Source organism: Tachypleus tridentatus, chromosome 7, assembly GCF_004210375.1.
Source record: "Tachypleus tridentatus isolate NWPU-2018 chromosome 7, ASM421037v1, whole genome shotgun sequence".
NCBI classification, from domain to species: Eukaryota; Metazoa; Arthropoda; class Merostomata; order Xiphosura; family Limulidae; genus Tachypleus; species Tachypleus tridentatus.
This window is the reverse complement of record NC_134831.1, coordinates 62153280-62180836: the sequence shown is the minus strand read 5'-3', so window position 1 is coordinate 62180836 and position 27557 is coordinate 62153280. Positions and strand designations below refer to the sequence as shown.

The window sequence follows — 27557 nt, the reverse complement described above, 5'->3', positions numbered from 1 at the left end:
GTATCAATGTCTGGATCTACAATCATAAGTGAAACTGGTTTTCCTGATTCTATTCACCATAATGCATAGGTAAAGCAACAAGAAAAGCCATACTTATAAATTGTTTTTATCTCCCTGTATGAGTAAATCTTTTAGCGTTCAATTATTAAAATAATTTATGCTAATGTTATAAAATAACTTGGGAAGAAATACACATATGGTAAATAAAGAACCCGCAAACTATCACGAGGCAAAATTTGAATGTAAAAATAAGTCATCAGGAATTTTAATATTTGGACTCTCAAATTATTCATATTTCTTTCATATTACACCCAATTAAAGGTACACTTAAATAATTTGCAGATTAAATACAGCTTACATTAGTGGTTCTCAATCTTCAATTTGTGCTCCCTTCTGATACTCTATGGAAAGCTATACATTTATGGAAAGTAAGTGGCAGCATAACGTATGTATCTCAATGTGGTCTGCTCAGATTAAAAAATAAATTCAATCAAGTTAATATGGCAGGTTTCTAACTGAACATCACTCAAAGCATATTTTACTTTGAAGTACATATGTTAAAATGGTAAAAAGGAAATACACAAGTATACCCTCACTCTTTTCCAGTGATGTGGCTGGGTGGGCTTAAGCCCATCTTCCTACCTTTATGTCAACAATTACAAAAAGATAAACCTGATTCCACACTTGCTTGCTGTGAAAACACAAAAAAAAATCAGTGTTCAAATGAATGGTGCACAAGAACTTTTATAATAAAGAAGAAATTTTTAAATGCTATTAAGTGTTAATATGCATTAATTAACTATTCATGTTTAGATCATTAAAAAGGTTAATAAGTGAGAATTTGTCTGCCTTTATGTTTTTTCAACCTTAGAGGCAACCCATGGTTTCCACACTCTCCTCCCCATACCTCAAAAATGCTTGTCATATAATTCTTCAAAAGGTAAATGCCCTTTCAGTTAATGCGTTGTTGCTTTTTTAATGTCCTCTACACATTGTTGTTATTTTCAGTTGAAGACCAATCAAAAGTACAATGGAAAATATGTTATATATAAGATGTAAGCTAATCAGCCCTTAAGTAAACCACTTTACTTTCACTTGGAAATTGCTTTTGAGAATACACTGCACCTGCTAACTTAGTTTTGTACATTTGAAAGCAAATTAAGTCTGGTGAAAATGAATGCAAAAATTAAATAATAACTATAACAAAAAGATCAATGTACCTGTTTGTACCAAAACAGTTTTTAATTCTTCTAAAATATTATTTTAAAGTATAGCCTTGGTCCTAGTAAAATACAAGTGCATTTCAGTTATAACTTAACATACAATATTAATGAAATATCAACATATCCTCTCTGTAAGCCCAAAATATTTAATGCTGAGATGACACACATAAAGTTCATAAAACATTATTTCTACTGTAAATAAATTATTTGAATATAGTAAAAGCACCTATTGATATACAGTTTGATTTAACAGTTCAAGGCATTACTCTATCTACAAGGATAGATTATGTTTATGCATAAGTTCAGATTCATATTCTACACTAAATCATCTAGGATATCTTGACTACTTTCTCCTTAGAGAAATATACCATCAAGGGTACAGAGACAAGTGCAGACTCCTTGAAATATGTGAAGCATTTAATTTAAACAAACTTGTAAATAATACTTACTTGTCTAGTAACATTTAACAAGCTATTCATTTAACATTAGGCATTATCTTAAATTCTTAAAATTAAAAATGTAGGAACTAGGAACTAAGTGGGTGTGGTAGCACCCGTTGAATTGAAGTATAAGAAAACTATGCATTTGCTGGTGTTATCAGAATGAGTTTGGTTGTTTTTACAGCACTTTCACTTTAAATAACGTTTTAATGTCAATACTTACAATGATAAACCAATGAATTTGTGAAAATTCTTGGGAAATTTACATAAATTTATTTGTTTACCATTGTAAGTATTGACAATAAAACCTAAGTTGAAATGGGCAGAAACTTCCTGGTTTAGAGTGACACGTCACACTTGAAGAGAGAGATCTGGAGGAATAATCCACAAAAGCATTTCAGATGGAAAGGATAATATTTAAAAAGAATTCTGTCTTTTGTGCACCATTTTACAAAAGAGCAATGCAAAAGGACACTAGCATTTGTTGTAAATGACTTGAACTTAATTGGGTGAATGACCATTAAGCAACTAACCAAACAACTGATGTATACCATATATATATATATATGCAAGTCTGGGACAAACAAATGGCTTTACATGTACATTACAAGTTAAAAGTCAAATTACAGACAAATTAATGCACAGTACTCCTTTAAGAAATTGTTAATATCATTTCATCTTTTCAAAATGTTTATATACGCTACTTATGTAAACTACGAGTTCATGTAGTACTAAAACTAAGTGGCAAAATGTGCAAGAACCAAACATTATTCACATCTGAAGGTAATGCCTGACTCATTTGATCAGTTCACTGATACTTTCTTAAAGATTTTATAGCTACAAAATGTGCCTAATTAATGCACCTCATTAAATACTAAATTGTCAACAAAAATTGCAAGCAAGGAAATAAAGTAGCACTTTGTCACATCAATGAAAAGAAGATCAAGCAAATAAAAGAAAATTACTAACACTTGCATGAACACAAATCTACTTTAAAAATTTTAAGGTAAAATGAGTTGCTTTAAACACTGAAGCTAACTTTCACTGCTTTTATGAGAATCTATACTGTATACAAAAACCCCAAACAATAACTTACATCGTAACAGTTTGCACTATTCCTCCAAGAAACCAGACCCATTAAAAAAAAAAGAAACCTTCAAACATAATAACAGAGACACAACCAGTGAATAATGGAAATTCTACTTGAAACAGCACAATCTATCTGACCAAACAACTTTAAAACATACAGTCTGTCATATAACAAGACAAAAACCTGGTCTTACATAATGAGACAGTGGTAGAATTTTTCATTAAGAGTTCAAACTATTTACAAAAAAGGTAAAATAATTACCTTCTATAAAATATTTAGATTTATAATTTTTTTAAAACTTTACAATACATATCTCTTTCTTATTCATCAAAACATCTTATGTGATTATTTTTACAAAATTAATTTTTCTTCACAAAAATAATGTATGTTAAATAAAGAGGAGATTTACTTTATAATTCAACAAGTCATAGAAACTTTCTTTTATAAGTTCTCATATATTTAATAAATAATTATATATATATATAGCACTTATGCTTAAAGTCACATATTTATCTTTTGATACACCTTCATTTCTCATAATGGCAAGCCATAAAAGAAAATTTCTCTAAATGGCACAATTTTTACTTTTTGTGCATAATTCATTATTTTTAAACTAAATAGCATGTATATGTTCAGTTTTAGTATCTTATATATGAACAATAAATTTATATTTATAGAGTAACTACAATTCTTGATAGATTATACCATAAACTATATTTCACATTAATGATAGTAAAATCATGATTAAGTAACATGTTATCAGTCAAATGTTTCCTTTTACATAACATAATTTGATTATTAACCCTTACCAACATTCTATAATAATCTAGAATAGAATTTATAATTAAATAAGCATTATCTGATGATAATACAGTCCACTTCACATGCTTGACAATAAATTTAATTTTGGCCAAGTCTTCCTTACAATACTTCCAAAAAAATGATTTTGTTTTTGTTTCTTAGGTTTTTTGGTGTGTACTGGCAACAATATCGTCCTTGGTGGTAAGGAATTTTTTTGATTGGCCACATCAGAATAGCCTGTTTGCTTCTGATAATCTAACTTATTGACATGTGTTACCTGAAGACCAACGTGAATGGTTTTTGTGAGAGCATCCTCTGTAAACACAGCTTGAACTTGTGGTACAACTGTTGAAGTTAGTGTTCCTCCCTTTGGATCAAGAGTATGGATGTCTCGTCTGAAACGTGTAACAATGGCAAAATATCGCGGGAAATCCATTGTTACAATACGTGTGATTCTGTTGGTGTTTAAGTCTTCTAAGGCACTTGACTCTGAATGAAACAGAAAAAACATTTTTTCAGTATTATGTGAAGACCAGCTATTTTGCAATAAAAGAGGAAATATGTCTCATTCAAGCGTATTGGCAATGCTATTTCTTCTTGTTTTATATGACAGATACAATAGAACATGATGAATTCTGCCTTTGTGTACAGTACCATCTAATGTTTATATACACTTAGAGCATCAATAATAAATCAGGTCGCTCTCTGTTTTGGCTTTTATGACTGTAATTATTGTTTTCTATTCAAATCATTAATCTCAGATCAATATCCAAAAACATACCATGGATGGCAAAGATGGAGGTATGATGTTGTGAAGTAAATATAAATAATTAAATTTCCTTTTCAAAATGAATTCATAACTTAAATAGTTTATTCTTATATCAAGGTCACAGTTGTACAATATTTTCCATTATGATAGTAAAAGTGATCTGAAATAATAGATGGTGCAACAGCTGAAATAGGCATCAAATGTGTAATTAGTTCAACTAGGCAGTTGTTGTTCATTTCAACTCTGTTCATCATGAAGACCTTTCTTACATAATCCATAAAACAAAGCTAGTAGAACATTTTCTATTATGGTGAAAAGAGTGAGCAGAAGGGTGTCAGTTTTATAAACAAATGTTATTTCAGAAGTGAAAAAGAAAAAACTTCACAGTGACCGTATGTATGTACAATATTAAATATTTTATATCACTTTATAAAAGAAAATCTGTTATAAAGTGGTTTAAGTTTGAGTAAATATCATAAAAAGTTAATCAACACCATGCACAAAGAGAGCCTTCAAAGGCTGTTAGTGATTAATCAGGAAGTGTGTTAGAACAACATTTGTTCTGGATCTTAAAATTAAAAAACAAAACCATACATAATGCAGTTTTATGCAATTAATGGGATTATTTCAGGTTTTGAAGAATGGAAAGTTATCAGATGGTTTAAAATTGTTTATAATGTTGGGACCTTCATCAAAGATCCACCTGGTCAATTGATGGAAGATTCCCTGTAAATAAAGTACTGCAAGTCATGCTACACTGTACTGAACCATGGCTATGGTCCACAAACTTACAACAGATGAAGATGTCTGAGATGAAAATTATATATGATAACCTGCATAATCAAGGAGTCCTATCAAACAAGAAAAGTGATAGTTATCCAAAATTTAAAATACCCATTTTTAGAGGGCTTAAATTTAAAACATCATGTTTTCCTTAACCAGAGGCACATATACAGACATGAATGTTAAAAACAACTTTTTATTTATATTCCAGGTACAATTTCTCCACTTAGTTTAAATGGTAAGTTTTCTTTTTCGTAACTTTACTTTTCATATCCTCCATCCTTTCCCATTATATCAAATTTCTATTTCTTTACAACTTTTGCTTTTCTTTCACTTATGTCACTTATTTATAATAATTAGTTAAATCTTCAGTATTGTTACACTAAACTTTAAACTATAGTTCATGTTTTCCTGTTGTTACCCTTGCTTAGTGATATTCAAATGTACAATGTATATCTGATAAATGTTGCATCAGGTTAATGCTTTTCCAAGATTTTATTATAATATCTAGTGTTTTCTTTCCTTTCTTGAATTTTGTATTACATTTTCTGTGCATGTTTTTATAATTTTTTGCACGTGTCTGTGAATAATTTATAGTACAACAGTTTCAAAAGTCTACAAATTTATGATAAACTAAAATTCATAATAAGCATAACAGTAAACAAGGTGAACATTCACAAGTAAGAAGTGGCAACAGATACAGTATGTGGCTGTAATATTATAAGAATACTGTACATGTATGTTCACTAAAAGCAGTTTAGATACTCTAAAGAATTCACTTACTGCATTAGTCTGATAAATGCTCACTGGGGTAACATGATTGAAGATTTTATGAAAAACCAAATAACTATAACCCAAACAAAAGGTATTACACATTCAAACATCTAATTAAACAATGTTCTTAATCTATCAGTTAAATGTTTTAAATAAATGGATAGTGAAGTAGGTAGATTTTAAAACATAGGCATAAAAATGTCACAATGGTAGATAGCATTATTTTACAATACTATAAGGAGATAAAAATTAGAAAAAAATAAAGACACTTCAAAAATTTATTTCTGTGTTTGGTACTTTGCATCAAAGAACCAAAAACCAGCTATTCAGATATACAGATTTAATATTAAAATGATAGTGAACAAGGAAGTAAAAAGTTAACATTTTCTAACACTGTAAATGTATTTCTGATAAGCACTTAACTCTGCTCACCCAAAGATATTTCAACCTTCATTTGTCCTCTAGGCATTGGTAAATATTTTAAACAAGTACACCAATCATTTATTCCTATGTATTTTTGTGCCATTGAAGCAAAGTGTGCTTACCATGTGACAACCTTCCACCAATCCAATTGTGTTCTCTATGCTATTACAATGTACCTATGACTTTCTTAAGGTAGCCAAATGCCTTGTCATTTAATTAGTAATGCACATGAATGGATTAACAAGATTCTCACTGTTCTTATCTACTATGTAGCAAAACTACAGCCAAGTGAATGGACTTGGACAAATCTGTGGAATTATTTCAAGAATTGGTATATACAGTACCATGCAAAATGCCAGGGCAAATTCAAAAATTAGATTATTAATCTTCATATTTAGTACATCAGAAATTCAGAAGCAGTGCTCAAGTTTAGCAAACAGCTAATATTTTGTGTCCCCTTTTTGCTTTGATAACTGCAGAACGTTTTTCAGGCATTGTTGCAACATATTTAATAAAAGTGTTCTGTGGGATTTTACTCAAAATGTTTCTAATACACTCCAATAAAATATCTTTAGAAGTAACTTTTGATTTTTCAAGTTTATGATTTACCAAATCCCAGATCTGTTCAATTAGGTTGAGATCAGAGCTCTATGAGGACCATTGCATCATTTGAATGATTCCAGAAGCTTCTTTTTAAACTCTTCCTGCTTTAAAGGAAAGGTTCTCTCTCTATTTTGGGAATGTGGGGCTCTCTGGAAGCTCTCATTCCTTTGGATCAAGCACACATATTCCCTTCAATGGATGCTTCTCAACTAGTGGAACTTCTCTCACAATTCCTTGAATTATCCTATCACCTTCCTCCCAGAGATCATGACCATCCTTGTTTGGTGACTCAACAGGGCTCTTAGCACAGTAGGGGTTCCTCCACTTTATCCTGACTTGCATCTATTCAAAATGCTTCGTTGGTGGGTTGGGGGCTTCCCTTGACTTTTGGGAGATTTGGGATTGGTGGTCCATCAAGGAATCTACTTACCATATCAACTACATGTAGCTTTTGGCAGTTCACCAGGATCTCACTCATTTCTTCCCTCTCTTGCAAGAGTGGGTGGCTATGATTTGTACTAACAATTCAATTGTTGTCAGTTATATCTTCAAACATGGGGTACCAAGTCCCAGACACTGTGTTTCCTCACACTTGACTACTTATACTAGGCCCAAAGTTACAACATTACATTCTTGGCATATCATGTTCCACATGTTATGAACCTGTTTGTATACCATCCATCACACCCCAACCAAGTTCTTCTTTTGAAGTGGATCCTTCATCCAGGGGATTTTCAGTGGATTTATTATCACTTGAGTATGCCTCATATTGATGTGGCTGCAACCCATTGGAATCCCAAAATTTCTTCCTTTTAGTTTACTATCACACACCCTCTCATTTCTAGGGATAGATGCATTCAATTAGTATTAGAGGGGCCTTCATCTCTAGGCTTGCCCTACAATGAGACTATTTTTCATGGTTATTTCTCTCATACAAACCACTTCTTGCCATGTGTTGCTAGTTGCCCCATATTGGCTTGCTCAGTTGTGGTTTCCTCTACTTTAGCCCTCAGTGAAGTACTCATTCCCTTGTCTCCACCCAAACCTCTACAATGGCAACCTTGACTGGACATGTTTCATCCAGACATTCCCAAACCCTGTCTTCATGTGTGACCTTTATCTGGTACATTGCCTCCTCTTAGGAACTCACTACTCATGTAGCTTCTTTGTATACACATTCCACTTGTCCTTACTCATTGTCCAAGTATCAGTGACATTGATCTTCTATGAGCCAGAGGTCCATTCGCCAGAGATTCCGTCCTTCCCATCCTTTGGTTCCTCATTCGTTCAGATCCTTTACTTGGTTATTTGATCAAGGTTTGTTTGTGTCCACTGTTTCTTGTTAATATGTTGCTTTGTCCCACACATTTTGCTTCTCCAGTTTTCATAGATCCTTCTTTTTCCCTGTTATTTCCATTATTTTCCATTCCTTATGAAATAGTTTTATATTCTTATAAAACTATCAGGTTTATTATAGGTTATTCACACTATATACAATGTGATATATCTATTTTTTATTGATGGTGACTTTATGGTTTTGTTATTGTGAGAACAGTAGTACAAGTTATTATATAATACAGTGATAAGTGCATACAGTACCCATCTCTAGAAATTATGAAAATAGTACAGTAGCATAAATAAATGTAACTTTCCACTGGTTGTATAAGAGTTGGGTATGCTTATAAAAATAGCACAGTAGTACAAATAATTGTAATGGTTGTATAAGAGTTGGATATATTTATACAAGCAGTACAGTAGCATAAATAAATGTAATTTTCCACTGGTTGTGTAAGAGTTGAATATGTTTATAAAAATAGTACAGTAACATAAATAAATGTAACTTTCCAGTGGTTGTATAAAAGTTGGATATGTTTAGCTTTACAGTCTTTATTAAATATTTGACACTACATCAGAAAACTCCAGAGGTTGTTTTTGCAATGTAAATTGTGAAAAAAGTAACAAAAACAATACAGCTATGCGCCTGTTATATGTCTCAGGGGAGATGTATAAGAAAGGTAAGCAATAAAATGTCTTAATTCATTAAATGGAGAAATTACACTGTTTTTGTGTCCTTTCTACAGAAATCAAATTTTCTTCCAGAAAACTAAGTAAATAATTTTACTGAAAATAGAATTAATTTTCCACTGTAAAAAATATCCCAATAAACACAAAGGTAATTTTACTTGTACTCATTTATTTACTTATATTTTTATCTGAAAACAGAAAGATAGGAGATATTCTTACATTTCTTTGTACATTTGACTTATCACAGATTAACCATTCCTCATAGAGTCTTTGAAAGTTAGCTTTTCTCACTTTGAAATCAGTTTAGAAAGAAATTTACCCATCTCTTATTTGTCTTCATTTTATCACTAAATTTTTATCTTCAAATATTTCAGTTTATGTTAGATTGTTCACTGCATGGATTGGAATTTAGAAAAAGTAGTCTGTTATTTTGGGGCTGTATAAAAATACTAAGGTAATAATGAAGTGTTTTCTAACCATATTAAACTTTATTTTAGAATATACAATACATTTAAAAACTGTTATTTGTAAAACAAAATATGAATTCCTTAAGTTTGTTTCAAAAGTTTAACAAGTATCTCCTTTTCTGATTATGAGCACTGACTCACTTTCAATAAATGACTTTTACTAAAAAGCATGTTAATTACAAATTGACTAAGTTTTCTTATTATTAAAGCAATAATACTTAAACTAGCATATTCTCAGTCCATGAAGAATTTCATTATACAGATATGTAATAATAATAATATAGTTAAAGATGTTCACAAGAACAAACATAATTAAGAAAGTGAAGACAGAGCTCAAGCCAAAATGGCAGCAAATCACCCAATTAAAGACCTATTTTTAAGACAAATGTTCAATACCATAAAATATTAAAACGTAATGCTGATTTGTTTATAGACAAGAAAAAATGAGCAAAGAGAAAACAGTAAAAACACTAGCTAACTAAAATGGCACTCTGATTCATATAAGCAAACAAAGGATGTGCTGTAAAGCAGTACTAATATTATTCTCATTCAGACATGAAAAAGTCAGCAAATGTACCCTTAAAAAATGATGAAATGAAAGGTTGACTCAAGTAAAAAATAAAATGAAAACAGAATAAAAACAAAACATTATTATTAGTTTGAAAATATGTCCTGGATGTATAAAACAACTTAAAACTAAAAATCATTCCTACAATGACATCAATGATGAATTTAAATTTGAAACGTTTTTTCTAAAATGGATATCTGCTTGATTAAAAAAAGAAAGGAAATCTAATTAAAAGTTAGGATATGTATCATCTTAAATAAACTTCAAAATGAAAAATCTCTCTTATTATCATTCCATGTTTAAAATTTGTGAATATAAAGATGTTATTTTTCACTACATATTTAAATCAAAAGAGCTAGGTATAAACTAATAAAAGAACTTACCATCTTCTTCAATACACCCATTTAGTATATCATATACATTAGCATCTGGTGGAGAAATATGCTCCTTCCAGGTCTCTCCTGAGTCGCTCCTTAATATGGTAATTTCTCGCTCTTTTTCATGTAGGGAAGCAAAATGAGGTATCTCAAGTATCACAGGCCTACACACAAATCACAGCAACGAACTCAGGTTACATACAAAGATTTAGTCTGTAAATACAGACTTAATTTAATACATGTATAACATTAAAAAATAAACGAAACACAGAAATATAAATTAAAAGATGAGGTTTCAGTTCACACTACTAATATAAAAATATAAGATTTTGCTTCTTTTTATTAAAATGTTATAATTTCTGTGTACTGTTTTATTAACTGTTAATTCTATATCACTCTTTGTTTCAATGACCTTGCAAAATTATATAATTGAAAAAGTGAAAAAAAACAACAAATGTTTTTAATTTACATAAAAATGTATATATATTTATATATGTGTGTGTGTGTTAACAACACTTAGAAACTATATGCAAATTCATTATGATGTCTTAAAGTAAAAAAAAGGATAATTCAATATATTACTTTTATATTTACATGATAAAAATTACAGAAAAAGTGTAGAAATTTATATTAAAAAAGGAGGAGACAAAAGACTTAAAGTTCACACATTTTAAAGAGTGGATACACAGAGTAGAAGTCATTATTTATATATCTGTAGAATAATGAAGAAAAGTTGCTCCTTGTGATTATAAAGAGGTTTTTAAGTAATATTAGTTCATTCAACAAGTGAGCATGTCATCGCACAAGCAAATAGTTGTAATATTTGTTTTCTACTCATCAAAACATTTATATCATAACCATATGTGTTTATTAGTTACACATTCTAGCTCCTTCAGAAAATACTAAATATATATACTTATAAACACATTAACATAAATAAGCTCAATATCTGATGGTAGTGCATGTTAAGTTATTTGTACAGGTGGGCAAGATTCTATGCAGAAAGTCTCTGTGACTTTTTGGTGATACATTTCAATGATAAACCAACAACACACAACCTATTTGTTTTAAATGATATATTCAAAACAAGTTAAATGTATATACAAATGTTTATTACACGATCATCACAGTTGTATCCAGAGCTTTAAATAATTGTCTGTTTTTGGTGAAAGTAAACACAGGTAGGATCAATTACTTTAGAACCTCCTTTGACAAGACAAATTATCCCCCTCTATTTCTGTTATTGTAATACAAGCTGTGAAACTCACTTCAGAAATTAGCCATTATGGTTAAATACACTTTTTCTATTTTTATTCTCACTCAGCTAACTTTTTTACTTGGAGCATACTTATATCTTATCCAACTTAAAAGTTGCTACAAACTATGAGACACTGTGTTGAAACAATACTCAATGAAACAATGAGAAAACTGAGAAAGTTCTTGTGACATGATGCAACAATATAACAATCACTTGCCTAGTAAATTACAGAATGTATGGATTATACACAGTTGCCCAAACAAAACTGTGGCAAGCCACCACCTTAAAAAATACTGAATTTAACAATTGCACTTTATAGATATGTATATTAAAACTCTCATATTATATATAACATTACTGTTAGGCATTATTAAGCTTTGATTCACTGAAAAGTAACAAAAGTTATCATATATCTAAATTATACATCCTTCAGTTTATGTCAAAAATGCTACTGCCAAGTATTTATCAAGCATAATTAAAAACATATTAGATACATTAAAAATAGTGCAGTTAACTGATTATTAATTCTCTAAGTGTTAACAATCTGGTAATTCTACATAAAAAATATTTAACCAAATAGTGTCAAGTTAAAAGATTAAATCAGATGTATATGGTATTAATACATATTTCACCATATATAATTATGTACAATACAAATAAATATATCAAGATCTGAAGGCCAAATATCAATGATATCTTTTGACTTCAATGGTTAATTTATATATATACATATACACCAGCTTACCCTTTGATAAAATGATAAAAACATTTTTGATCATTAACATCTGGATCTTTTAATTACTCTGATAAAAGAATTAATGTTTGTATCAATGAAAATAATACATTAATTTTTTTTGTGTATAATAATCTAACAATGAATGGCAATTCTAAGCTATGTAAATATTCTGTATAACAAGAATAATCATATGCATTTGGTCAGCTGTAATGGTTGTTTTGATACTTTTTTAATAACTAATGAATAATTATATGATATGGTTTATTTTCATACATCTTTTTTACCTTTGCAAAAAACAACTAATATTTTCCTTTAGTTATCACAATAAATTTTTTATCAATGTTTAATTCAATTCTGATCCAAGAATGTATTTTACTCACCCTTGAAATTTTGTACCAGATGGTCCAACTTCAAGAATTCTAGAAGCCAAAGCTTCACCTTCCATAAGAGGGGGTGGATGGACAAAGTTGTCTTTTTGTAAATATCGGCAAGTAATACGTATTGGCATAAGGGCTTTTTGAGGTGGAATTATAATTCTCACCCCTGAATGTCGACAACCACGCATTGCCCCTCCTCGGGCATCAACCATAAAACTAACCAAAAATCTGAGAAAAAAAAATGTGTATATATATATATATTCATATTCACTGACTTTTACAGAGATTTAAAAAGTGTCTACTTCTAAATATGACTGCCTATAAATACAGTTTCCCTGGATAGGCTGGTAAAAATTATAAACAACAACAAATTTATTACTTATATTACTGCCTTGTTTCACAAGTAACAGTACTATACATTTTATAAAAATTAAAAAATTAAGTTTTAAGCAACAAAGTTGGATTCCTGTGAAAATGCTAGTTTTTCAAAGCATAAAAAACTGTAATTTCAAAGGAACGTCCTACATATTTACATGCATGTTTCTAATATTCAAACACTTTACTTGCATTGAGAAATCTTGTCTTTTATGAATATGATAAAATAAAAGAAGTTATAATTTTCTACACTAAAAATGTATTTCTGACAGTTACTTTTCCTCCATTCACAAGATTAACTATTCTTATCCAGCTCTGTCCTCTATGTCTGCACTTTTTCTTTATACATGGCACAAGCCTTCTGCTTCCACTACTAGAATCAAATGATTCCAACATGTTTCCTATGCAAATCATTATTTGTAAATTCTCACACATACTCATGTGACTCCCTTCATATGTCTCTGCTGAATTATCACTTTAAAGTTTGGCAGAAGATATAAGCACCTGAGACAAGTAGTAAGAAAGATGGGAAGTGTGAGATGAGAAAAATGCATTTTCAGAACAATAAAATTATAACTTCTGATATGGTTAGAATCCTGCATTGATTAGGTAGCTGGAGTAGTATGAGGTACCCTTAAAGCATCAGAAAGGTACCCCTAAAAATGAGTCAGATCTGATGAGGGAAACTGCACCACTTTTGATCAGGTATAATCTTCACCCATCTGTGAAGTGGGTAGTAGATAAGGATGAAAAATGAGAGAAGGACATACAAGAGGGAGAGAAGACAGTAACTCTAACCCTCAAATATATTTGCAAATGAATCCCACAAAGTATGAAAGTGGGTAAATCAATGTAGGTGCTCCTAAGTAAGTCAGTTACTTATGTCACTGGGAATTGATATCCACATAAAGGTAGGATTAGAATCATACCATTTTCACCTGAAATTCAAGAGACAAGAGGAAACCTAGAACAACTCCAACTCCAGAGCATGACACGTTAGATTTGATATATCAAACAACAGACCCAACATCCAGTATCAAAAGAGTGCCTATGAAATATAAATCAGTTACCTCAACAGTGAAATTGACTGGAACCATCTAGAAAGCAATAACATCCATGAAATATGATACAAAAAAGGACAGAACTGGAACAATGGCCCATAAATCTATTGTGGCCTATCACACAGATGAAGTATGATCAAGGGAGGAATACAGACAACCATAAACATGTGTTAAAATTTATATAGATTGGTTCTACTTTAAACCCAACACCAGGCTGCGAGGTGTCAACATCCACATGAGAGTGGGATGAGGGCTTCCAGTCAAAGGGTGAACTGTAATTTGATATTTCATTCCTTTGTGATTGTATAACACAGAGTGGAGGATATCATATCATCTACACCCACAAAATACCATCACCCTCCTTTGCACTGAATGGTTACAGCCATCTCTGTATGGAAACCACTCAAGAGGATGCCAATATGGGTGACTACCCCAGCAGCTTGGAATTGGAATGTCATCACTTTAGACATTGCACTGGAAAATCAGAAGCCCAATTTTGAAAAACAGACCATACCAATCTATTCAACACAATACATGGCAGGGATGAACAGCTATCCCCTTCTACTTTACCCATGCAGTCCATGGATGGTATGGTCCAGAACGGGTAAGTTTAGGAAACAAACTTGAACCAAACCTTGAATTATATCCACAGGTGGTATACAAAAACCAGATGATGAAGGAATTGTGATATGGTGTAAATAATGAGAGATGAGCATATCAGATATAGTTCAAATGACCAACTTTGAGGTTTCCTCTAATGGTTGATGAAGACAAGATGTGAGGTGTTGAATCTGATGAGAAGACACCCTAAACAAATTATGTGGGAAGCAGACAAGGATGAATAAGTCAATTACATCAAATGTTGAACCCAAAAGATAAAGACTGCCAAGGCATAAAGAGTCAGTTACCATAGAGGGAGGCTGTGCAACCAATGTAGCAACAAAGGATAGGGACAAGGATAGAGATGTGAAATAGAAGGAAGGGAAATATGTGAAAAGGAATTGCCTCTCTACCCACTGCAGTCTTTTAGAAGAAAGAATGCTCTAGATAATGCAGAAGATAAAGTGTATGTGAAACGTCAATGGCAAACAAATCAGGCCTTCATTGTCCATAGACAAAGAGGAGAAGGAAATATGTTTTAAGGGAAAGGTGATACAAGGAGCACAAGCAAATAAGTTCAAATGAAAATAAAATAAAGGAATGGAGGACCACATTAAAATCCCAGTCTGGAAGACCAGACCATCTTGGGGGAATGATGAATCTGGAAGGAACACATTAACATGACAAATATATAGAGAAAGCAAAAACTCAGAAGTAGTGGGGAAAAACGAGAAGCTCAATAATCACATAAGCCACAGTAGGTTGACCAGTGAGAAGTCCTAGAGTAGAGGACCAACTTTCAAACAATTTCCATCTGTACTGATACACTTTCATTGAAGAAGGACACCACATTTTCAAAAGAGATAAAACTTAGTGGGCAAAAAGTGAGAAAGATGAAAGGGTTTGGTGAATTAACAATTCCATGAAATGAAGCTGTAGAGAAGAAGGTTGGGTCTGACTGAAATGAGTGTCAAAAAAGATATTTAAATGGAAAAAGTATTGGATAGGATGAAGGAAAGACTTCTCCAATTTGATTAACCAACTCCCACTTGAGTAGCCACATGAAGGAACTGATTTGTATAATTGGCTAACTCCAAAATAAGTCAGAAAAAGCCAGTCATCCACATAATGGTAGAACCCCAGCCCCAAAATATGAAGATGGTGGGCAAAAGCTCTGACCACCCAAAAGAAAATGCAAAATGGAGAAACAAGCTCAACAGGTAGGGTGAAAAAAATTGTAACTTACCCTGTGATGGACAAACTGAAGATGAGGACAAGTAGGTGGAAATTGGCAATATCAACCTTGGTCATCAGTATACCCAGAGAAAACATCCAATTTAGAATGATACATGACTCCATGATAAAATGGAACATTTGAACAAATTGATGACTTAGTCCCACATTCTGTTTGGAACAACAAAGAGTCTGGAATAAAAAACTGCCTCGAAACGCTGCTGGCCAATCATCTGATCCCAAGATGGAGGGAAGAAACAGATATAGGAGAAACTTTAAAAGGTGCCATAATGGGCTCCAACTGAGAAAAACAGGCAACAAGATTGAAAAGGGTTTTACTGATGCAACTCGTGAGTCCAAGGGCTGAGATTGTGTAAAATATGTAATTCCACAAAAATGAGGCCATATGTAAAGCCTGAAAATAAGATGCTGGTAAAACAGAAATGAGATAAGGTTGCATCATGACCTAAAAGGTCCCTACTTCAGAGAAACCACATATGCACAGCCAGAACCAAAGGCAAGAAATGAGCCTATGTAGAGGATAGAAAGGAGAGGATGTCACTAGAAAAACCCTCATTATTTCAGAGAAGAGATGGATGGTAGAGATATGCTGTGAAAGAGTTGTGATGGTAAGATGAAGGCATAAAAACTGGGTGTGAGTCAGACTTACCAGAGATTTAGGGACTGCTCTAAAACAGACAAAAGAAAACAAAACAATGGTTGGTCTAGAAAATATCGATATGCAAGAACAAACTGATCTGAAGCCTAGGGGAGGGCATGCTATTCTCACCTCTTAACTGTGATGGAAATTGGTCAGTATGTACCTAAATATGTGGGAAGCACAGAGAAAACAAATAGAGATGTGAATATTGGCCATGTAGTAACGAAGGATGAGGTTCATAAGAAATAGAAGCAATCTATAAAATAACACACACCTGAGAAATGAAATACAAAAAAGACCATAGTAGGCCTTAATGAAATTTCAGAAGGGCATGGAAATGTACAGTAATATTGGCAAGGGAAATAGGTGATTCAAGTCTTGTCAGCCTGAACAGAGAGAAAGTGGGGTGAGATCCATAGACTGAGGTTGGCTCAAGTGACATTCAATCTCCCTGAGACTGAATGTTAATAAATCTCCTGTCATTTTTGCCCAAACCTGAGGCCTATGACATAGTGCTAGTTGCAGGTATGACCCCTAACGTGGTAACATGAAATAGGGGGGAGCAGAAAGCTCCTGGCATGCATAAAAAAGTTTGCACCACATAAAGGGCAGAACTGGATGAGTACAGCTAATCATGTGAGAGGAGGGCAGTATTGTATCAGAGAAACCGTTCTCAATGAAAATAATTGTGTAATTACACTACTACAATAAGATAGCAATGCAACACAAGTGTGCTACTTGAATAATGTTCAGATTAAGTAATTTTATAATGCTAGTAAATGTTGAACATGCCATTAAATATTAGTTTCAAAACTTGTTTAAAATAAATTTATAAAACTTACATTTTCCATTCAAGCTTGCTACATGCAAATATCCACAAGGAGAATAAAAAACAGACAAGCAATTGTTAGTAGAATAAAAACTAAAAAATAGTAAAGTAATTGTTAACCACATTAATTTAATTTAAATAAATATCTATTAGACTTAATAAAAATAATTGGCTAAATTGAAACTTTTCTTAATGGTGCATGATTATATTAAACATATAAGTTATAGGTTTTACTTTAATGACATTATGTATTTCCTGTTAGTTAGTCAGTTACATGGAAATGACCTTGTAAATGTACGAATTACTTTAATCTTATATGGTGACTACTCTGCACATTCAATGAATGTTAAGTTGCTTCATTTTGAAGATTTAATTATATATCATAGTCATAAATTATTATGCTGTAGATATCCATTTTGACATGCTATAAAACTTACAGCCCTTCAAAAGAGAATACCATGCTCAAAACGTCTTATAAAATAGATGTCATGTTTAATATTCTATAAAATCTATAGTTCCACTAAGGAGGATAACCAGCATATCTTCACCATTTTTAGTTAAAAGCATTACAAGAATTAGATGATATCTTACTGTATTAAGGGAATTGTGCCCCAAAATAGATTACTAAATTTGATGGCCAATTGTCCAATAATCAGATCACCATAGCAGATAATATCATTAAAACAGTTTCTGGCATGCTTCAACAACACAGTTACTAAATTGCATACAACATTACAAATTAAAGTGCTATCATCAGGAAGAGAAAGAAAATATGTTATTCTACAGCATCTTATAATATATGTCATTTAACAGTAATTAACTCCTAACAAAATTAGTTTTCTCCATATTTTTGTTTAAATGAAGTTTCTACAGAAACAAGTAAAATTTTGTTATCTGTTACGACCACAATATTTTAACATTATGGGTTGTTGTTTTTCATGTACAACTAAATAGCAGTGTTAACAATTTGTGATGGTGCTAATATCTAGTGAATGTAATTTTCAGGATGTCCTCTTTGTGTGCCAGTAGTAGGTTTAATGTATTACTGCATATATAGGATTATTGATGAAATTTAAATACAGTAGAATTTATACATATAATTGCCATTAAGCTCAGAATTTTCTGAACTCATATCAATTGCCTTGTCACTCTTTTCACATATCTCTATAATACTGATCTATAGTGAAAAGATTTAATTAAGAATTATCCCATAAAACTTAAAAATATGTTATGATTTCTCAAGGATATCTAAGCAAAACTACTAAAAACTTTAATGGACAGTTATTTCCTTTTACCTACTTTATTCAAAAAACAAATGTTTTCACCAAAAAGCTAGTTAAGTATAATTTCTGATGATAAATACTAAAAGCATATTCTCTAAGAACAACAATTAATTGAGCGAGATGTGTATTGAGATTAACAAATTCCCAACAATATACAGGTCAACATTTAAGACATATTGCATAAAATTTAAAAAAAATATTTAGTAAAAGGATTACCTTGGCATTATTTTGCAGAAATACAGGTGAAATATTATGAGAAATAAATGGAATTGGATGTAGAAACTCATATAAAAAATGATATATGTGATGACTTTGTTATTTATTTGATGTTTAATATCATTAAAAATTAATTTAGACCATTGAGAAAGCTTCAATGGATAACAAAAATTACGTGTTCTGCTGTTATCAATCAATTAAATTGCAAAGTTAATTTAAAAAAATGGGATATTATCATAATGCAAACTGAAGAATAGTAAACTTTAAAATATGAAAAAAATTACTGTTTAATCAAGAAATTTAAACTATTTGTTTTAATTTTCATTAAACTGAAAAGAGACCAGTTAATATTTATGTAAAAAATTTAGGGACAAAAAAGGTAAGTATACTGTCTATAACCCCATATAATGAAATAAGACATAAGAATGTAAAAACTTACTAAATTTTCTAATGTACTATACTTTGTCAAATTAGTTGTTTTCACAGTTGCATCACAAACAAAACCTCCTAGAACACAAAACACTTGGCACAGAATAGACTGATTTCTGATACCTAATCATCTATTATAAAAGTGTGCAACACCTTTTTTAAAACACTGCATTTTTTCTTGACACTAGGATATAACATATAAATAAGAATAATGTCTTAAGAGCCAAGTTATCATTTTACATTTACAATATTTTTTGTTTAAAAGCTAATAAAGAAATTTCATCAGTTATTCCAATATAAAATCAATAATTACTTACCCAGGAAACACTGAAGTCCCTGAGATATTTGCATCATTAGGAACATATTTTTCTATAACATGTGTTTTTTCATTTGCAATAATACCTTGAGATGGTAGGTTTTCTTTTTCAACAGTTACTGGTGCTGAAAATGTTGTTTTGAATGTTCTTTTTACAAAATAAATTTAATCACTATTTATTGAAAAACAAAATATGAGAAGAAATGAAAATACAAAGACACAACTGTGACCTTCTTATAAATTCTTACTGAGAAAGTATAACATAAAGCTGTAAAATACAACACAGATCTCCAAATAAATTATTTCAAAAACTGTCAGTAGCCATCTCATAAATTAAAATATAGCATAAGTATAATACAATCTGAAAAACTAAAGTATTTGTATATTTGTTTTTTCAACTTTTGCTCAAAGCAACATGAGGGCTATCTGCACTAGTTTTCTCTAGTTTAGCAGTATAAGATTAGAGGGAAGGCAGCTAGTCATCACCACTCACTGCCAACTCTTGGACTACTCTTTTACCAACAAATATTGGGATTGACTATCACATAATAAAGCCCCAACAGCTGAATGGATGAGCATGTTTGGTTGAATCTGCAACCCACAGATTATGAGTCAAGCAGCCTAACCACCTGGCCATGTCAGACCAAGTACTTGTATTACCAGGTTGTTCATCATTTGATAATTTTTTGCAATTATGTTCATGTGGAGATTTGAGAGTGGAAAAAGGTCAAGACAATACACTACCCACTGTGAAGTTCAATGGCAAAATGGATAATTTTTACGAAAGGGCCAAAAGTGAAAAAATAATAAATACATACAAAAAGAAAAACTGTTTAAGATAATCATAATAACCAGACAATATTTTATCTTTAACTTTGCCACATGCACAAGCTATTTGTATTTAAGTTACTTAACTTCATACCATAATTTGCATTAACTTATCATGAAAATTCTATTCTAGACTTGTAGTTATAAAAATTTCTTGGTACATTACAAACATTCATTTCACTAAAGTTTAAACATTTCTTTATCAAGTAAATGTTTTTGAAAATTAATTAATTTTTTTAAATACAAGATAAGCATTTTGTACATGGCCATAATATTACCTTGTAATATTTTTTTAAAATGATGTTGCATAGAATTTTTATATTTTCTTACATAATATAAACAGCAGTGAAACATAAATTACCAATGGGAATCCTTACTATAAACCCCTACTATATTTTTAACATCTTTTAAAAATGTGATAAGTAAGATAAAAATAGCTATTTACAGCTTTAATAAATTCTTAAGATGTAAGACTACTCCAAAACTATATCATTTTATTGGAAAGGTTAAAATGACTTACCTTTAATGTGTTGGCTTAATGCCAAACTTTCAGCAGGTTTTTCATCTTTGGTAATGTTGATGATTTGAGTACTTTCCGTGAAACTTTTCGTTCCATCAGATGCAATGTAATTTATAAGTTGATCATCTACCACAGAATGTTCCCCTAAATAACAATTTAATATTTTTATTTATTACATGTAATGTACAAGTTCATTATTTCTTCCAAAGACAGGTTTGTGAGTATTGTGCATCACAATATACAAATTATTTTCTTGTCCATTGTATAAAAGTGTACAAGTGTCCTACAATAAATATGATTATTTCTTTTACTGACAGTTTAAACTACTTTTACATAACTTTAAAATATAGTTACTTTACAAAGAAGTCTTCTTTGTCTTCCATATGTAATTTTATGTTCACAATATGCCATAACTTGCACAATTGAGTCACTTTACTTTGTTATTGTTTGAAGCTGAAATACAGTGCATGTGTGTGTGTGTGTGAACATGTATTTTGTGAATTTCCTTGGCTTAGTTTCTAGACAGTCTTTCATGACAAGTCCTATTTTAATTTTGTTAAAAATGGTCACAAAAACTTCAAATGAAAATAAAGTTTTCCTGTCAAATATACTGACTAATCTTGCCTTTAAAGTGAGCATGGAAATGAAATTAAATATTTTTACATAAACAAATAGTATAACTGAAAAGTGTTTTAGTTATTTAATAAAAAGGATAACGACATTTATGATAAACAACGTTGCTTATCGATTTAAAAATGGGCATAGATAAAAATTTGAGAATTCTACATATTTCACCTTCATTATAATTTTAATGATGCACAAGGATTGACATGAATTGTTGCTTTAGACAAAGAAGATGGAATCTGCAAGTTCCAAATGTTTATCATGTTTCTTTATAAATAAATGAAAAGGTTTTTCATGATACGTATCACAATCATTTTTATGACCAAACTTTTAGTTAAGTCTTATTTTTTAAATCTAAGTTTTTTACCAGTGATTAAACTCAAAGAAATTTTTCACAATGGCTTTTGCTTCTCTCTAAATTATGGGGTAAGTAAATATTTTTTATAATAATATCAGCAATGTTACAATCAATCCAATATAAATACTACAGAACCACTAAAACTATACTTAGTACCCAACAGTTTGGAGGTTACAGTTCATCTTTTTACTCAAAGAATTTCTAAACGTAGTAAGATATTCTTTATAATCCTGAAAAACAAATGTTGATTTAATAATAGTATCAGGGCAATAAAAAAAATATATATATACACCAACCAAATTCAAGAAAGTAACTGAATGGTTGTGAGAGATTGTATAATTCTTTCTTGGAAACCAATAAATAAATACTTTGTTTTAGTTTTAGTTTCAAAAGTTACAAAATAGTGCAGTAGGTGAAGTGAACATTTTCCTACACTGAATATGTATTGCAATCTATGTTTATCTTCCTTTGCTTGACAATTTTTTGACTTATGTTGCCCTCTATATGCACAATTTTCTCTAACCACTAGGCTTAGTGATCCCACTTATTCTCACATAATTTCTTGTGGCATATCTGCACTGTAGCATGCAAATAAACATGTGACAAGCCTCCATCAATAACAGTGCAACAGACCCTCCTAGCACAATAGACTCTATACCATAAGGCACTAACTTCACCTTGGGATTATACACAAAATATGGAGGATAAAGGAACGTGTGAATATGGGAAGAGTTATATATCTATTAGAGTTTATATATTTCCTATATTGAAAATGTATTTCCAATAGGCACTCGCCTACTCTCGCAAACTTTTTCTTCATGCAAACCAAAAGCCTTGCACTCCCACCATCATTGAAATTAGTGTATTCCAAAATGTCTCTCATGCAGATCACCAAGCTTCATCCATCTACCAATAGTAATAAAACGTGCTTATGTAATGCATCAGGCTCTCTCTACACTCCTCTACTAAACCTTCACTTCAAAGTTTGGCAGAAGGTGTGAACACCAGAGAAGTAAAGAGGTTGGGTGGGAAGTGTGAGAGAAGTAAGTACCTACTGGAAATGCATTTTCATTATAAGAAAATTTTAACTTCAGATATGTTATCCACTCACAAGATTGGCTAGAATCCATGCTGAGAAGGAAGGCCACTGCACAGGATTAATAGAAACACACTTGAAAGTGTTCAAAGGATACCCCTGAGCGTGAGAAAAAAAAAGAAAAAGAGATCCAAAGATCATAGGAAGGGAACTGCACCACTTCTGAGCTATGTATACTATTTACCTGTGTGTATAATTTGTAAAACATAAGGGCAGAAATCATGAGGTGCAGAGTGGCTAAGATGCATCAAACCATATCCAAAATCTCCTGTACAAAATGTTGATATCTTGTGAGGGTAGGATGAGGACCATACCATCTTCATCTCCAATCCAGTAATCAGGGATTAAAGCCCGCTCCAATAACTGGGTACCACACAAGAATCAACACCTTAAAGCAATTTGGGATTGGCTACCTGGCATCAAGAGGATGGATTTAACTTGTGTGAGAACTTATGTTCATTGGTTCACTCAAATCCAACACCACAACACTGGGAACCAATATATACACAAAGATAGGATGAGAGCTCCTAATCAAAATGGGTTAAATGCATTTGCATTGGATCAACTCCAGTTGGTAAGGATGTGTAACAGGAGGCCTCATCAACTAGCAAAGTGATGGATCAGATGAACCGTGAACCATGTGTGCAAATTCATAGTAAATGGCCATGTCAACCAGTTTGGTGATGAATAAAATTCATAATAATGTAAATTGTATAAGGAGGCTACATCATTTTATAAGACTATGTATTAACTCCAGTGATTGTGGATATTGTTGAATGTGTAAATAGTATAAGGAGTCAATTTCATCCAGGAAGGTGACAGATCAATTCCTGTGATTATGGATATTGATGAATATGTAAATAGCATCAGGAGGTCACATGCTTCATGAAGGTGATAGATCAGCTCCTGTGATTGTGTAAATAGTTTCAGAAAACCATGTACACAAACAAAGGGACAGATTATCTCCTGTGGATGCCATGTTACATCTATATTAGCAGAGCACCACTATCCTATTCTTAACTTTTTGTGAAATCCATTTAGGAGGGTCAACTACCATGGCAGCTTATAACTAAAAAGTGGTAAGGACTCCTACACTCAACTTGAAGAAAGAGGGTGAGAATACATTGGACAACTCACAGGAACATCATCACCAGAGACAGATCAATGAAAGACCAAAAAACCCTATTTTGAAAAGCAAACTATAACAAGTTATTTACTCAAGGTATGGCAGTCCATGGGCACACAGTCTGGAAAGGAACAATCATCACGAGGTAAATAACCTTCCAGTGATTTAGTGGAAACCTCCATCTCTGCAGTGAGCATGCAAAGCCATGAACAACAGAGTGCAGGTCTACATGGCTTACATTGCACATATGACTTTAAAGAATACCTGATCAGGCATTACTTGCTACAGAACAGGATTCATGTGATAAAAGGAAAGAAAGAAATAGACGTGAAAAAGAGTAAAATAAACAAAACTTACAAATTAAATTCACATCAAAGTATGAGTCACAGTTGCAGGTGGATGACAAAACTCCCATGTAGATGAAACAATGAAGGTGGGAAGAGACAAACATAATGGGGATGATCCACATGTCAGTTGAGAGAATCTCCTCCAACAGATGATGAAGATGAAAAGTATGGGAAAAGATGGGGTGGATATGAGGGAACATGGAATAAGGCACAGGATGAAGAAGCAAGAGAGGAGTAAGCCAAAAGGACCCAAAAGCAGACCTAAGTTGTAAGAAAGAAAAGAAAAGATCAAAAAGAGAGAAGGACTGCCAGAAAATAAAAAGATGGTTGCACATATCCCAGAGGGTAGCTTAAAAGAAATATCACATTGGGGTTCCAGACACAACACAGAATATATCAGTGCCTGAATGAGGGTGAAGACTGGAGATAAAAGATAGGAGAAACACAATTCCAGAGCTGCTGTAGATGTGGCGAGAAAAGAGAATATAGGTAGGGTGAAAATGGGTGCATGAAATGTCAACAAAAATAGAAACTGGTGATGTCCACTGCCTAATTTAAGAAATTAATATACTTTAAGGGATAAATGAAATAAGAGGCATGAGAAAAGTGGTTCATATGGAGTTAAAATCAGAGTATGGAGGACAACAGTAATGACCCAATAAGGAAGAGAAGGATACTTAGGAGGCTTCTGATTCTGTAAGGAACATACAAACAAAGTAAAAATATGGGAAGTAAAACCCCATGGCAAATGAAAAATGAAAAGTATGGGAGAGGACCACCTGAAAACCAGAAAGCAAGAAGCCAAAAGACCCATGGCTGAAGAACCAGGTGAGAAATTCTGCCACTTGAGTTACAGAAGACAAGTTGGCAGGAAATCCCCTGCCAATTAACGAGCAGAAAACATTTTTACACCTGTGATGATACCCTTCCATAGAAGATAGACAAATGAAAGGATCTAATATGAAGGAAACTCTATGTGTGTAGCTGAATACTCTTTCAAAGGGTCAAATAAAAACCAGGAATGAAGATGTATAGCAGGGAGATTGAGATGTAGAGTAAGGAATTAAGGTTGACACAGAAGGGAAGGAAACAGAGGAAGAGAGACAGGTATTAAGAAGAGTAAATACTGGAGCCTCAGAAACTAATGTTGTGCTGGCCAATGGAGTGTAATCAGAAGGACCCAACAAGGAGAGAAGTGTACTAAAGAAACTGTTCATTGAAGTAATCAGATGGGGGAAAAAAACAAAAAAGTACATGTAAGACCACTACAGGCTGAAGGCATTGACAGTCAGACTGTGGATGAGGTACAAGTAACCAAAAAGATGCAACCATGCATTAAGATCTATGGCAAAAATATCCACTGGGGATAAGTCCCTTAAAGACAAAGGTTCCTAAGAATGAGTGGATCAAATTATCTCTCCATTTGGCCCAGGCATGAAAGGTGATCTACAATTTGTAAATGGATGAAAACTACCAAAAGCACGACAAAAGATAAAATGAATGTAATGTGTATGGGCCAAGTGCAGAAGCTCCAAAGTCCATAAACAAAGATCTCTGGACCAGGCTCCCCTTTTGTAGTTGATCAGAACCACTACCAGAGAGCTGTCTGTAAGAACCACCACTAGACAGCAATGGCAGAGAAAAGAAGTAATACAGTGCTGATAAAATGTAAGAAGGTCAAGAAAATCAATAAGCAAGACAATTTCATTTGCAGACCAACAGCCTGAAGATTCATGGTGACTGATCCAAGCCCTCCAATCCTCAAGGGAAGTGTCTGTGAGCAGACTTGTAATAGAAGCAGGGTAGGAAGAGGCATGCTGGCTTATGGGCTTAGTCCAGCCATCACTGCAGATTGTCTCTGAGGAAGAAGGAGGGTAAATGGTGGCATAAGAGAATCCCATGCAAGATGCTATCGTGAGCAATAAGTGACTGAGCTAAGAAAGCATGATCAATTAAAAGGTCCATGGAACACAGATGTAAAGGAGAAGACACTGTGATTTATATTGGTGTCAAAGAAGACTCCCAAATTCCTATATTGGGTAGGTCAAATTTAGGAACTCTTTAATACAAACAACCAGCTGCCAAAGAAAGAAGGTGGTGAGTGTGCATGGTTGAATTCTGCTTGAAATGAAATAAAAGGAGCCATATATCTATGTAGTAATGGAATCACAACTCGTATGAAGCAACAAAACACTTAGGAAGCCAAAACAAATCTGAAAGGAATGCTCAAAATAGGTGAACCACCCAGACATGGACAAATCTAAAGAGAAAGTTGAAACCAAAGTGTTAATTGGATATAGAGGAAGGCAGTCAAGACATCCATTATTAGTACCTAGCACTTGGAGAAATTACCCATCTCAGGGTAATAAAAAGGCTCCATGGTGAAATTGGAAAGCACAATGAAGTAGTTGAGATGATAAATGAGAAATGGGAAGGAGAAAAATTGAATAATGAAACTTTCTGTAAGTACCCTTAGCACCCATTGATCGTCAGCAAAAAGAAGCTAAGAAAGTAGAAACACCAACATTTGAGTTCCCATAGGACCTGAACCCTCATGGTAATCACTGGTACCAATGGAGAAAGGTGGTACTCCATGGAAAAAAAAAAAAAACAGTAGTACATAAAATTACATAAATGAGGAAAAGTTGGAAGAGGCAGGTAGCATATGAAGATCCAACAAAGACAAACAGGTTACAAAAGTTGTAAGGGTAGACAGTTATCAAGCTGACATCACTCACTGCTCAATATTATCAGAAACTGGAACAAATACATGAATCCTCCAAAAAGGAGAAAGATGTAAGACCCAGATATAAATGGATGGTAAAATGACCCTAGGCAAAACTGAGTCCTTATCTTGAAGGTCTCAACAACAACAAAAAACGCTGGGTTGAGAACAAAGTATGGGTGAAAATGGAGGGCAGAAAGTGAAAGATATCTGCAA

General features: G+C 32.3%; 1 protein-coding gene across 14 annotated transcripts in view; it reads right to left on the bottom strand.

The window, feature by feature from the left end:
* Positions 1-27557, bottom strand: part of LOC143255805 (uncharacterized) — a 158842-nt gene that overhangs the window by 32469 nt on the left and 98816 nt on the right. For 9 of the 14 annotated variants that reach the window (XM_076512057.1, XM_076512058.1, XM_076512063.1 and 6 more), the window contains 6 exons: positions 21066-21209; positions 19719-19842; positions 17487-17504; positions 12718-12942; positions 10350-10507; positions 3832-4043 (listed from right to left, as the gene is read on the bottom strand). In XM_076512057.1, the coding sequence (XP_076368172.1) occupies positions 3832-4043; positions 10350-10507; positions 12718-12942; positions 17487-17504; positions 19719-19842; positions 21066-21209 (881 nt within the window). The remainder of the gene's footprint in view (positions 1-3831; positions 4044-10349; positions 10508-12717; positions 12943-17486; positions 17505-19718; positions 19843-21065; positions 21210-27557) is intronic. The other 5 variants (XM_076512064.1, XM_076512062.1, XM_076512061.1 and 2 more) reach the window with 1 other exon arrangement.